General features: G+C 40.4%; 1 protein-coding gene across 3 annotated transcripts in view; it reads right to left on the minus strand.

Annotated features, from left to right (window-relative positions):
• Positions 1-11,257: 11,257 nt before the first annotated feature.
• Positions 11,258-13,697, minus strand: part of LOC137622315 (Golgi-resident adenosine 3',5'-bisphosphate 3'-phosphatase) — a 62,893-nt gene continuing 60,453 nt past the window's right edge. For all 3 annotated transcript variants that reach the window (XM_068352886.1, XM_068352887.1, XM_068352885.1), the window contains exons 5-7: positions 13,485-13,636; positions 12,555-12,675; positions 11,258-12,190 (exon numbers count right to left, since the gene is read on the minus strand). In XM_068352886.1, coding sequence (XP_068208987.1) covers positions 11,943-12,190; positions 12,555-12,675; positions 13,485-13,636 — 521 coding nt within the window. In that variant the 3' untranslated portion in view covers positions 11,258-11,942. The remainder of the gene's footprint in view (positions 12,191-12,554; positions 12,676-13,484; positions 13,637-13,697) is intronic.

The following is a 13,697-nucleotide window of genomic DNA, read 5'->3' on the forward strand; positions in this document are numbered from 1 at the left end:
CTAGTTGTGTTATTTAAGTATGATCTACTAATGGTGTAGATATTTTAAGTCCTCTCTGTGAAGCTTATAATTTTGTATAAAAACCCTGCTGCAATACAAGACTACTGTACAGTAGTTGTATTATATAAAGTACCTATCTGATCTGAACTCCTTGAAGAAAAATGAAGGAAAATTAAGGAGGAATAAATATTTGATATAATAGGTAATATATTTCACATGTTTGTAGATCCAGCAATTTCATTGCATACCTTATGAGCTATTGATATCTCGTTAATCTGGGTTGTATATTGTTTTATGTCGCTATGTACAAAATACATTTATAAGTGCTCTTGATGATTATACAAATATGTACATAAGGAATTTTCACATTTTTTTTCTAATACTGTACAGTACAATTAAAATAAAATTTTTGCTGGTGAAATAAAATAATAAAATAAAAGGAGAATGCCCTACGGAACTCACTTCCTGATAATAATAATAATAATGATAATAATACTAATAATAACATTAATAATAATATTAATTATAATAATAATGATAATAATAATGATAATAATAGTAATAATAATAGTAATAATAATAATAATAGTTTTAATAATAACAATAATAATAATAATAATAATAAAAATTTTCGCTGGTGAAATAAAATAATACAAAATAAAAGAATGATCTATGGAGGTCATTTCCTGAGATAAGAAAAGAAGAATAGAAAAAGGATTAAAAAAAGGAGTTACACTAAAGAAACACACTGTATATACTTTTTTTCAAAGCAATTGCTTTTAAATACACACCAAACCAAAGATTGCAATGGTTCTTTTGCACTTACCCCTTAAAATATACTATGATGAGGTTTTTTTTTACCTTTAACCAATATATTTAATATAAAAAATCATGGAGAGTTAATTACTCAACAACAAATGCTGCCATTTCTAATACAGTGAAGGACAAAGGTCTCAATTTGTCATAAATAAAAATAAATCTATAAGTACATATCTAAAAGTTCATCATTACATGTATAACTACATGAAACTGAATATCTGTTCTTTAACCCTTTTACCCCCAAAGGACGTACTGGTACGTTTCACAAAACCCATCCCTTTACCCCCATGGACGTACCGGTACTTCCTTGCAAAAAACTGCTAATTATATTTTTATTTTCATATTTTTGATAATTTTTTCAGAAACTTCAAGCATTTTCCAAGAGAATGAGACCAACCTGACCTCTCTATGATGAAAATTAAGGCTGTTAGAGCAATTTAAATAAACTATGTTGCAAAATGTGCTTGAAAAAAAATAACCCCTGGGGGTAAAGGGTTGGAAAGTTCCAAATAGCCTGGGGGTAAAAGGGTTAAATAATCAAGCAAACTGTAAACAAGATAAAAGCAAAGTGGTGGATATTAAAGATACTATAACTATTGTTAATGAAATCATGAGAACTAATATTACTTAATGGTTAAAATAATTAGATGAGACCAGATACAACATGCGTGAATTACCCTTTGTATCAAACCAAGTCCCAAACAACCCAGCTCTAGAAAAAAAAAATATGTAAGTAAAACAAAAATTGTTAATAACTGTGTGCATTACAGATCAATTGTATATCATGTAATAGGGACAGTATATTCATGAAAGAGCAAATTGAGGATTAACAAGATTATGACAGACAAACTGTATTCGAAATTTCTTTCACAATCAAAATACAAAGTTTAAAAGGCCCATTATCAACCCATTACACTAATCATCATAATTAGTTATTTGTGAACCCTCCACCTGTGTTGTGTTTTGCACCGAAAACAATGAAAAAAATAACGTTGCCAATTTGCACCAAGGGCAAATACAGAACAAGACATTAAACAGTCCATGAGTTAGCTGTTCACAGAAAATCAAGAGCATAATAAACTTCCCATAGCAGCTTGGATTTATCTATATAGGATCTGTATAATACAGATTTGTGGTAGAAAATGAAAGTTCACATATAATTCCTGGTTTGCATTCAACAAAATTCCAAAAATAACCGCAAAATTAATGACGTCAATTAAATATGAACATCGAGCAATAGCTCTCCTTGAGTCGTCAAACATTTAAATATTCATCACAGAAAAAATAATTCAACTACACATTGGAGTACATAAATGTAACAGATTCAATCAAGTTACAAACTGAAATTCCACCAAAAATTTTGTACAGTGCTATGCATTGCTGTACTAGGGATGCATCAACAACATATGTTTTTAAATATTGGTTTAAATATATATTGTACAAAAAGTCAAATGCAATTATTTTTAATCAAAATAAGTTTCTATAAATGTGCGCGGGTTTGGCAATATAGATAAAACACGATTAAGATAATCTTTCTATAAATAAAATCATTATATTTGGAACCCTAATCAAAAAGTTATGCTAGAGACAGGTTTTGAACTGGAAAAACGTTATTTTTATTAGTAAAATAAATTTTTGAATATACTTACCCGATAATCATGTAGCTGTCAACTCCGTTGCCCGACAGAATTCTATGGAGGGATACGCCAGCTATCACAATACTAGAAGGGGGTGTACTCACCAGCGCCACCTGTGGCCAGGTACTACAGTACTTCTTGTTGACACCTCCTCAATTTTTCCTCGGTCCACTGGTTCTCTATGGGGAGGAAGGGAGGGTCAATTAAATCATGATTATCGGGTAAGTATATTCAAAAATTTATTTTACTAATAAAAATAACATTTTTCAATATTAAACTTACCCGATAATCATGTAGCTGATTCACACCCAGGGGGGTGGGTGAAAACCAGTGTACAAGATTAAAGGATAGCTAAGTATCCCATATTTCATATAACAGTTATCTCAAATAACAATGAAATAATAAGTACCTGGTAAGGAAGTCGACTTGAACCGTTACTCTGCCTCTTTTTTAAGTTCGTCTTCCTTACTGAGCGCAGCGTTCCTCTTGGAGGCTGAATCAACTCAAAGGTGCTAAAGTATATAGGGCTGCAACCCCTACTAAAGGACCTCTACACAACCTCTAACCCAGGCGCTTCTCAAGAATGAATTGACCACCCGCCAAATCAAAAGGATGCGGAAGGCTTCTTAGCCTACCGTAACAACCATAAAAACAACAATAAAAGTATTCAAGAGAAAGGTTAAAAAAGGTTATGGGATTAAGGGAATGTAGTGGCTGAGCCCTCACCTACTACTGCACTCGCTGCTACGAATGGTCCCAGGGTGTAGCAGTTCTCGTAAAGAGACTGGACATCTTTAAGATAAAATGATGCAAACACTGACTTGCTCCTCCAATAGGTTGCATCCATTATGCTCTGCAGAGAACGGTTTTTATTAAAGGCCATCGAAGTAGCTACGGCTCTTACTTCGTGGGTCCTTACCTTCAGCAAAGCAAGGTCTTCCTCTTTTAAGTGAGAATGGGCTTCTCTAATCAGAAGCCTTATATAATACGAAACCCCATTCTTGGACATGGGCCTCGAGGGTTTCTTGATGGCACACCATAAGGCTTCTGACTGTCCTCGAATAGGTTTTGACCTATTAAGATAAAATTTGAGAGCTCTGACAGGGCAAAGAACTCTCTCTAGCTCGTTACCTACCATGTTGGAGAGGCTAGGTATTTCAAACGATCTAGGCCAAGGACGTAAAGGAAGTTCATTCTTAGCTAAGAACCCGAGCTGTAAAGAACATGTTGCAGATTCGGTCGTGAAACCAATGTTCTTGCTGAAGGCATGAACCTCACTGACTCTTTTCGCTGTTGCAAGGCAGACGAGAAAAAGAGTCTTGAGGGTAAGGTCCTTGAAGGAAGCTGACTGGAGAGGTTCGAACCTAGGTGACATAAGGAACCTTAAGACTACGTCTAGGTTCCAGCCTGGAGTGGGTAGACGACGCTCTTTAGAAGTCTCAAAAGACTTAAGGATGTCTTGAAGGTCCTTGTTGGAAGAAAGGTCCAAACCTCTGTGGCGGAGAACTGAAGCCAACATACTCCTGTACCCTTTAATCGTAGGGGCTGAAAGGGATCTCTCATTCCTAAGATGTAATAGGAAGTCAGCTATTTGGGTCACAGAGGTATTGGTAGAGGATACTGCATTGGCTCTACACCAGCTCCGGAAGACTTCCCACTTAGATTGGTAGACTCTACGAGTGGAAACCCTCCTTGCTCTGGCAATCGCACTGGCTGCCTCCTTCGAAAAGCCTCTAGCTCTAGCGAATCTTTCGACAGTCTGAAGGCAGTCAGCCGAAGAGCGTGGAGGTTTGGGTGCAACCTGTCTACGTGAGGTTGACGTAGAAGGTCCACTCTTAGAGGGAGAGTCCTGGGGACGTCGACCAGCCATTGAAGTACCTCTGTGAACCATTCTCTTGCAGGCCAAAGGGGAGCAACCAGCGTCAGCCGTGTCCCTTCGTGCGAGATGAACTTCTGAAGGACTTTGTTTATTATCTTGAACGGTGGAAATGCGTAAAGGTCGAGATGGGACCAGTTCAGCAGAAAAGCATCCACATGAACTGCTGCTGGGTCTGGAACTGGGGAACAGTACAACGGAAGTCTCTTGGTCATGGAGGTGGCAAACAGATCTATGGTAGGCTGACCCCACAAGGTCCAAAGTCTGTTGCACACGCTCTTGTGGAGGGTCCATTCCGTGGGAATGACCTGATTCCTTCTGCTTAGGCGATCTGCTGAGACGTTCATGTTGCCCTGAATGAACCTCGTGACTAAAGTGAGGTTTTGACTTCTTGACCAAATGAGGAGGTCCCTTGCGATCTCGTATAGGCTCCTCGAATGGGTCCCTCCTTGCTTGGAGATGTAAGCCAAGGCTGTGGTGTTGTCGGAGTTCACCTCCACCACCTTGCCTAGCAGGAGGGACTTGAAGTTCAACAGGGCTAAGTGAACTGCTAGAAGCTCCTTGCAGTTGATGTGGAGCGTTCCCTGTTCCTCGTTCCACGTTCCCGAGCACTCCTGTCCGTTCAAGGTTGCGCCCCAGCCCGAGTCCGATGCATCCGAGAAGAGATGAAGATTGGGGGTCTGAATGGCCAACGATAGGCCCTCCTTGAGAAGGAGATTGGTCTTCCACCACAAGAGAGTGGTCTTCATCTCTTTGGTGACTGGGATAGAGACTGCTTCGAGAGTCAAACCCTTGTCCCAATGAGCTGCAAGATGGAATTGAAGAGGGCGGAGGTGGAGTCTCCCTAGCTCGACGAACAGGGCCAGCGATGAAAGGGTCCCTGTGAGACTCATCCACTGTCTCACCGAGCAACTGCTCCTCTTCAGCATGCTCATGATGCAATCTAGGGCTTGGCTTATCCTTGGGGCCGATGGAAAAGCCCGAAAATCCTGACTCCGAATCTCCATTCCCAGGTACACAATGGATTGGGAGGGAATGAGCTGAGACTTTTCTAGGTTGACTAACAGACCCAGTTCTTTGATTAAGTCCAAAGTCCAGTTGAGATTCTCCAGACAGCGACGACTCGTGGAGGCTCTCAACAGCCAGTCGTCTAAGTAAAGGGAGGCTCTGATGTCCGATAAGTGGAGGAATTTTGCTATATTCCTCATCAGATGCGTAAACACCATAGGAGCTGTGCTTAGGCCAAAACACAGGGCTTGGAATTGGTAGACAACCTTTCCAAAAACGAATCTCAGGAAAGGTTGGGAGTCTGGATGAATAGGAACGTGAAAGTAAGCATCTTTCAGGTCCAACGAGACCATCCAGTCCTCCTGCCTGACCGCTGCTAGGACCGACTTCGTCGTCTCCATCGTGAACGTCTGCTTGGTGACATAAGCATTGAGCGCGCTGACGTCCAGCACCGGTCTCCAACCTCCTGTTTTCTTGGCCACCAGAAAAAGACGGTTGTAGAAGCCCGGGGATTGATGGTCCCGGACTATAACCACTGCCTTCTTCTGTAAAAGGAGCGACACCTCCTGGTGCAACGCTAGCCTCTTGTCCTTTTCTTTGTAGTTGGGAGAGAGGTTGATGGGAGATGTGGTCAGAGGGGGTTTGCGGCAGAATGGTATCCTGTAACCCTCCCTCAGCCAACTGACAGACTGGGCGTCTGCACCTCTCTTTTCCCAGGCTTGCCAGAAGATCTTGAGTCTGGCTCCTACTGCTGTCTGGAGATGTTGAGAGTCAGTTTTTTCCTTTAGAAGCCTTGGAACCTTTCCTAGACTTGCTCCTGGAAGAGTCTGGACGGGAGCTTCCTCGGCTGGGGGCTCTACCACGAAAGGGCGGAATAAACCTCGTGGCAGGAGTATCAGCCACTGGGGTGCGATAAGTCCTGGGGACTGAGGTAGCAACCTTAGTCTTTCGAGCCGATGAGGCCACAAGATCATGGGTGTCCTTTTGTATCAGGGCCGCAGACAAGTCCTTAACAAGCTCTTCGGGAAAAAGGAACTTCGAGAGCGGAGCGAAAAGGAGTTGAGACCTTTGACAAGGTGTGATGCTGGAGGAAAGGAAGGTACAAAGCTGCTCCCTTTTCTTAAGAACCCCTGACACAAACATCGAAGCAAGCTCGCCAGATCCATCCCTAATGGCCTTATCCATGCAGGACATCAAGAGCATGGCAGAGTCCTTGTCCGCAGGGGAGGTCTTCTTGCTAAGGGCCCCCAGGCACCAGTCTAGGAAATTGAACATCTCAAATGCTCTAAAAACACCTTTCAGAAAGTGATCAAGGTCTGAGAAGGTCCAGCAAACCTTAGAGCGCCTCATTGCTGTTCTACGAGGAGAGTCTACCAGACTTGAGAAGTCAGCCTGGGCAGAGGCAGGTACTCCCAAGCCTGGTTCCTCTCCTGTGGCATACCAAACGCCCGCTTTAGAAGTGAGCTTAGTCGGAGGAAACATGAAGGAAGTCTTTCCAAGTTGTTGCTTAGACTGCAACCACTCCCCTAAAATCCTTAACGCTCTCTTAGAGGACCTTGCTAAGACGAGCTTAGTAAACGTAGACTTAGCTGGCTGCATGCCCAGCGAAAACTCAGATGGCGGAGAGCGGGGGATAGCAGAGACAAAGTGGTCTGGGTATACCTCTCTTAAAAGAGCCAAGACCTTACGAAAGTCAATAGGAGGCGGAGAAGACTTGGATTCATCCACGTCTGATGAGGGATCCAGGTGTGCAGCCTCATCATCAGAAACCTCATCACCAGAGTGTAGCGAAGAGATCGGTAAGGTATGCTGAACAGCAGAATCAGCACGAGCTGGAACAAAAATACTTGTGGTTTCCTCCTCAAGTCTCTGTTGAGGGAACACCTGAGGCTCAGGTTGCAAAGGCTGATCCAAAGAAGTAGCAGAAGGTAGGCGCATGGGTGGAGGGGGCTGACTCCTGGCATGAGTGTCTGAACTCAAGAGTTGCGCTTGCTGTGTGGTTGGTGGATGCGCAGTAGCAGGTTCCTGAGGAACGAGTTGAGGTTCCTGAGGTGTGAGCTGTGAGCGATGAGGTAGAGGCTGCGCAGAACGCAGTAATTGTCTCGCGAGTTGAGGTTCCTGAGGCGCAAGGCTAAGGTGTTGAGGTGCTTGCCTTGAGGAGGGTTGAGGTCGCTGCAGCGAGAGCTGAGGAGTCTGACTCATGGATGGGAGAGGTTGTTGTACCTCAAGAGAGTGTTGCCTCACTGGTGGAACTGCAAGTGGAAGCGGAGGAAGTAAGATATAAGCTTCCTGTTCCCATTGCTGAGGTTGCCTTAAGGAAGGCGGAGGGAGCTGCACACCACTGGAAACAGTCAACTCAGAACGTGCTAAGGTATCCTGAGGAGCCTCAACATCGTACGCCTGGCAGGCAGTACTGCGGTTAGGCGGAGCGATCGCAGGAGGAGGTGTAACCTTCTCAGCCTGACACTCACGCATCAAGACCGCAAGTTGTGACTGCATGGACTGCAGTAGAGTCAACTTGGGGTCTGCAGACACTAAGGTCTGCTGAGGTAAAGCCTTAACAGCAGAGATCTGTTGCGGCAGTACCTTACTCCTCTTAGGAGGAGTGCACTCAACTGAAGACTGCGGCGAGTCAGAGCTGATCCAATGACTGCAGCCAGGTTGAGCTCTTGAGGTCTGGACTCTGCGCTTGAGTGGTCTTGAGACCTGAGTCCAACGTTTCTTTCCTGACAACTCTTCAGCAGACGAGTAAAAGACGGGCTCAATCGTCTGCAGGTGGGAGTGACGGTCTCTAGAAGACACGCCCGCAACCACCGAGGATACTTCTGTGCGCCGATCAAGGCCTGCCGAACCCTTTTGCCCTTCGACATTGCTTCTCCCCTGGGCTTGGGAGCTTGCAAGAGGTCCCGGACTGGGAGGACGACTGGCACGCACAGAAGTACCCTCACGCACCACACTGACACTGACACTAGCACTTGGCACTGCACTGACACTAGCACTCGTCACAGCACTGGCACTAATACCACCCACTGCACTCTTGACCTTAAGTTCCTTGACTTCGGCCATAAGAGACTTATGATCACTAACCACTGACTCTACTTTGTCACCTAAAGCCTGAATGGCACGCAAAACAACAGACATATCAGGTTGAGGGCAAATAGTAGGTTCGGGGGTAGCCACTACAGGGGGAGGAAAAGGTAGGGGATCATGAGGTGAGGAAAAAAGTGAAGAGCGAGAAGAACTCCTCCTAACTCTCTCTCTCTCTAACTTGGTTGAATACTTAAGAAATCGGACAAAATCAAGTTCCGAAAGTCCGGCGCATTCCTCACATCGATCTTCTAACTGACAGGGCCTTTCCCTACAGTCAGAACAAGCGGTGTGAGGATCTACCGAGGCCTTCGGAATACGCCTATTACAAGACCTACATCGTCTATGTGGAGGGGCTTGTGAAATGTCAGACATCTTGAATCAAAAGAGTTAGCCAAGTGGGGATTCCAAATCAAGCAAAAAGATCGTTAACCGTTAATCAGGACTAAATAATAGCTATCTAAGCTAATATAGAAGGTTTCCAGTAAAGCGACAGCCGAAATCTGAGAGAAATACTTCACCAAAAGCCGTGAAAATACTCCAAGATCATAAGCGTATCCCAGAACGTCTTGCCGGAAGCACGACAGAGGAAAAATTGAGGAGGTGTCAACAAGAAGTACTGTAGTACCTGGCCACAGGTGGCGCTGGTGAGTACACCCCCTTCTAGTATTGTGATAGCTGGCGTATCCCTCCATAGAATTCTGTCGGGCAACGGAGTTGACAGCTACATGATTATCGGGTAAGTTTAATATTGAAAAACTAATTTTACTAAAAGTTTATATAAGTTTCCTTTAATTATTGCTTTAATTGGACTAATAGTTATATAAATTTCTTTTATCAATTTTTTTTTTTTTTTGCAAATTCAGAATAGGAATCCTTTTTTTTTTTTTGCAAATTCAGAATAGGAATCCTTTTTTTTTTTTGCAAATTCAGAATAGGAATGCTTATAAAAATATTTGCATATATAAGTACTGTACCTACAGTGCAGAATACTATAACCACCTTCCCCAGAAAGTTAAGCCTCGTCTCACCAACTTTGCATAATTTGGTCCTTTTACTAAAAAGCAAGATTCTTTTCATATCAAATAAAATTTAACCTTTAGAAGTCTTCCTGGTTAATACTTTAATCCCATTTTCTTTTCATTATAAAGGTTTTCAAAAGTTTTCCCAAAAAGGGGTTTCTTAAAATCTTAATCCGATCATGTCAAATATCTTTTAAAATCCAGTTATATAGGTTGATTACTGTCTCATAGCACTTTAAATTATCAACCATATTCTAAACAGCCCCCTTGAAAATGGCATCATCTACTTGAAACTTATAATGGAAACATTATACAGGTATTGTATGTACACTACATCTACTTATAAAAACAGCAAATGAAATATAAATTAATGCAATAGAAAAAAAATACATTGGCTGTTTAAACTAAGAGAAAAACGTCTTAATTAATAAATAAAATTACAATAGCTTTCAAAAGGCATTTACTTCCTATGCATAAAAAAAGTTACTCTGTCAATAACATCCATACTTCGATTTACATTCAATCAGTGGTTTTGCTTGTTTTACTAACGTATAGCTCCGGATGCTAATCAACAACTGTAAGGTTTCAGACTTCATAAATACATGTAAAGTACTGCACTCCAAATTCTAACAATTCACTTCAATTACTACCGCTTACCTAAATACTGTACTCTATTTTCTCCTAACGTAGGTACCAATAGATGTTTAGTATCAATGGTACATGTGATATGTATTTTACACAAAGAAAGCAGAGACAGTACAGTTTAACATCCAAGAGTTAAGGAATACTGTACATATGACTGGAAGACAGGAAAACTTTCACATGATTTTCAGCATTTCCAAATCAAAAGGTGCTTTTCAGGTTATTAACCCTTTTATCCCCAAAGGACGTACTGGTACGTTTCACAAAAGCCATTCCTTTACCCCCATGGACGTACCGGTACGTCCTTGCAAAAAAATGCTATAAAAATTTTTTTTATTCATATTTTTGATGATTATTTTAGAAAATTCAGGCATTTTCCAAGAGGATGAGACCAACCTGACCTCTCTATGACAAAAATTAAGGCTGTTAGAGCAATTTAAAAAAAAATATATACTGCAAAATGTGCTGGGAAAAAAATAACCCACTGGGGGTTAAGGGTTGGAAATTTCCAAATAGCCTGGGGGTAAAAGGGTTAAAAGAGCCATATCTGCTTCTCTCTATACTGACTAAAAAAGGAACAGACTCACAAACACTAAGAAGGTACACACTATGAAGGAAATCACTTGACTACCCAGCGGGAGAAAGTTAGGACGATGATTTCAGCTCGGCGACAGAAAAGTTACGAAAGAAGATGGATACAACTCTAGTGATGGCACGGGAAATAAGGTTTATCATTAGGGACAGGGGAAATTGTTGTTTCTTAAATTTAATGCCGAGAAGCTTGCACTATGGAAAATTATAGCAAGTTAATTCAAATTCAATGGAAATATAGCAAAAATTAATTTGGTACAGAAAAATATACAACTATATAAATTAAATAAATTCCCTGTCCTAAGTTATACTGAGGAATCAGTAATAATGATAACAAAGTAAAATTTCTGATCTGTTAAAAATCATTAGACAAATTTAAATGTAATACCTACGAAAGGTACTGTATTTGCAAAAGAAATACTTTAAAATACTTTTATAGATACATTACACGTACTGCACTACAAACAAACCTCAACATCTGGAATATTTCTAGACTAAACAGAAGAAGAGTTGGAAAACCCAGGCCTACATGGCTGAGGACTATGAAGCGCAAAGTAGGAGACGATGAATGGAGAAGTATTAAATTAAAAGCTCAAGATAGAGATGACTGGCAAAATCTAACCGAGGCCCTGTGCGTCAATAGGCGTAGGAGGAGATGATGATGATGATGAGAAGGAAAGAATGAACATACATAAGCAGATAAATAAGAAGGTTACATGTATAAAATAAAAAGGTTTACTACTTATAATAGACTTGCTAAAAGGCAAAATAAAAATTTCTTTGACAAATTAGTGCAAGCGTAATTACCCTGTGATATCATGACCTCATGTCGCATGAAAAAATAATATTCATGAAACCCTCATGATCAAACTATTAGAATTAAACTGATGGAGAAATATTACTAATGCCTATTTTGTAAACTCAACATCATACAGATTGAGAAACACTTCAGTGTAAGCGTGTATGATAATAAAAAATAAGATTTCCAAAACAATATACATAGTATAGTATTAAGTACCTAGAAGAAACTTTCATAGTTTACCTACTATACTAGTCCAAGTTACATTCATCCTCTATCATCGTTGGCAGGAAATGCAACATCCTAAAAGACATAACTATTCTAGAATGAAGAACAAAATGACAGCAAAAAGGATAGTTAATAAATTTTGTACAAAAATAAAGAGTAACCCAGCTACCTTGATATCATAGTAACCCAGAGAAGACCATCCAATAACACTATCAGATGCGTCAATACAAACTTTACGACTTTTGCAACACTTGCAATTTGGGTAAATAAAAGTCGTGCTGGTATAAGGTCGCAAGGACACCACCTTGGTTTTTGTATTCGTCTCTGTTACCGTAATCGATGTCCGTCCCTTTGAGTGTTGTCATCTTCCCACCCAAGGCATTCAGTATAGCATTACCAGCGCAGAGGTCCCATTTTTTAATTAGTGTAACATGCGCATATGCGTCGGCATCACCTTGTATCACAGCTAAAGTTTTGAATCCTGAGAATAAATGAATATTTTGACCATATTAACGTAAAATACTGTATACCCATAACAAATCTACAAATACAGTATTAAAAAGTAAAAATTGTGCATCTTAATGCCGTTACATTCATAATATTGCAATTAAGAGTTTAATTATCATGTCTTGAATGTATACATTATAGTATTCAGGATATATTAAAAAGCTGCAGTTAACAACATGGCCTGAACAATAAATATTTGAAAAACATTAACAATTTGTTTCAATAGTAGCACTTAAGCTATAATAATGCCTGTTATTTATCTTTAAAAAATTTGGTGCTTTTTATAAAGGATATTTAAACTACAGTAATGAAAGATTATTAAAGGACTGTTACCATACCTGCACCTCCTGCTGGAATGACAACAGTGTTTTCACCAAATGCTTTCAAAGCTACGTCTTTGACATCCCCCGCATGAGACCGAGACACAATAATGTGAGCAATGTCATCTTTAGGCCCTCCCTACAAAAAGAAAAAAAAAGAATAAATAAAAAAAAAAGGTATATTACAAAATTTACTATATCTTTATACTGTATATCCAGTGTGAAAAAATGAAACATATTTCTTTCAATCTACAACAAAAAGTTAAAAGTACTGTAATGTACAGCACAATATTGTAAAATTATATAAATTTGCTGCATGATTTACAGATTGGTTCATGAAGCCAGAATGATACTGTGTTCTTTGAAGCCTCTTTCTTGGTTCTGTCAGTGCTAAGGAAGAGTTGTTGACACTGAAGCATAAGATATCGAGTCATCTTCAGATAGCACCACAGAGACTTACGTTACACGAAAGTATCTTCTGTCCATTAACACCGAACGGTTCGTGTAGAAAGGGGACGGAGATCTTCAACCTCTGGTTAGGTGTTTACCTAAAAGAATTTGTGCAACTCGCTTACTCTCTTCGTTGATACTAGGGCTACACAGACAGTCTTGAGAGTAAAATCTCTGTCAGACAACCTTCTCAAAGGCTCATAAGTGGTATGCATAAGACTTGAGAACTAGGGTCACATCCCGCTTTAGGTGCTCGAGGTCTTGGGGGTAGTTAGCACTGCTCGTAGCTTCTCACAAGCATAGACAATTCCCTTCAGTCAGAAGACTGCCAAAGGTCGAGTGAATAAACTTTGGCAGGAAACTGGGAGGAACTACTTGTTTGCACTCACTACATGTAAAATACCTTGTTAACATAAGACATTTCCTATTTTAAAGGACGAAAGGGTTGTATACGTGTAGGAACAAATAAATTGCAATAGATATTAACAGAATTCTCACCTGATCTTTTGTAACACGAAGTTTGGGTGAGACGCCTTTACCGGCCCATCCCCAAGCTGTGAAGTTTTCAAAAGGTTTGTGAATGACACCTAAAGTGGGGTAGCCTTTGACTGCAACACATACCATAGTGGTTACATACTGTCTCAAGTTTTCTGAAAATGGAAGATGCAAATACTGTATACTGCAATGCACTGAGGTAATATTTTTTTTTTT

The sequence above is a fragment of the Palaemon carinicauda genome, chromosome 29 (genome assembly GCF_036898095.1).
Source record: "Palaemon carinicauda isolate YSFRI2023 chromosome 29, ASM3689809v2, whole genome shotgun sequence".
NCBI lineage: Eukaryota > Metazoa > Arthropoda > Malacostraca > Decapoda > Palaemonidae > Palaemon > Palaemon carinicauda.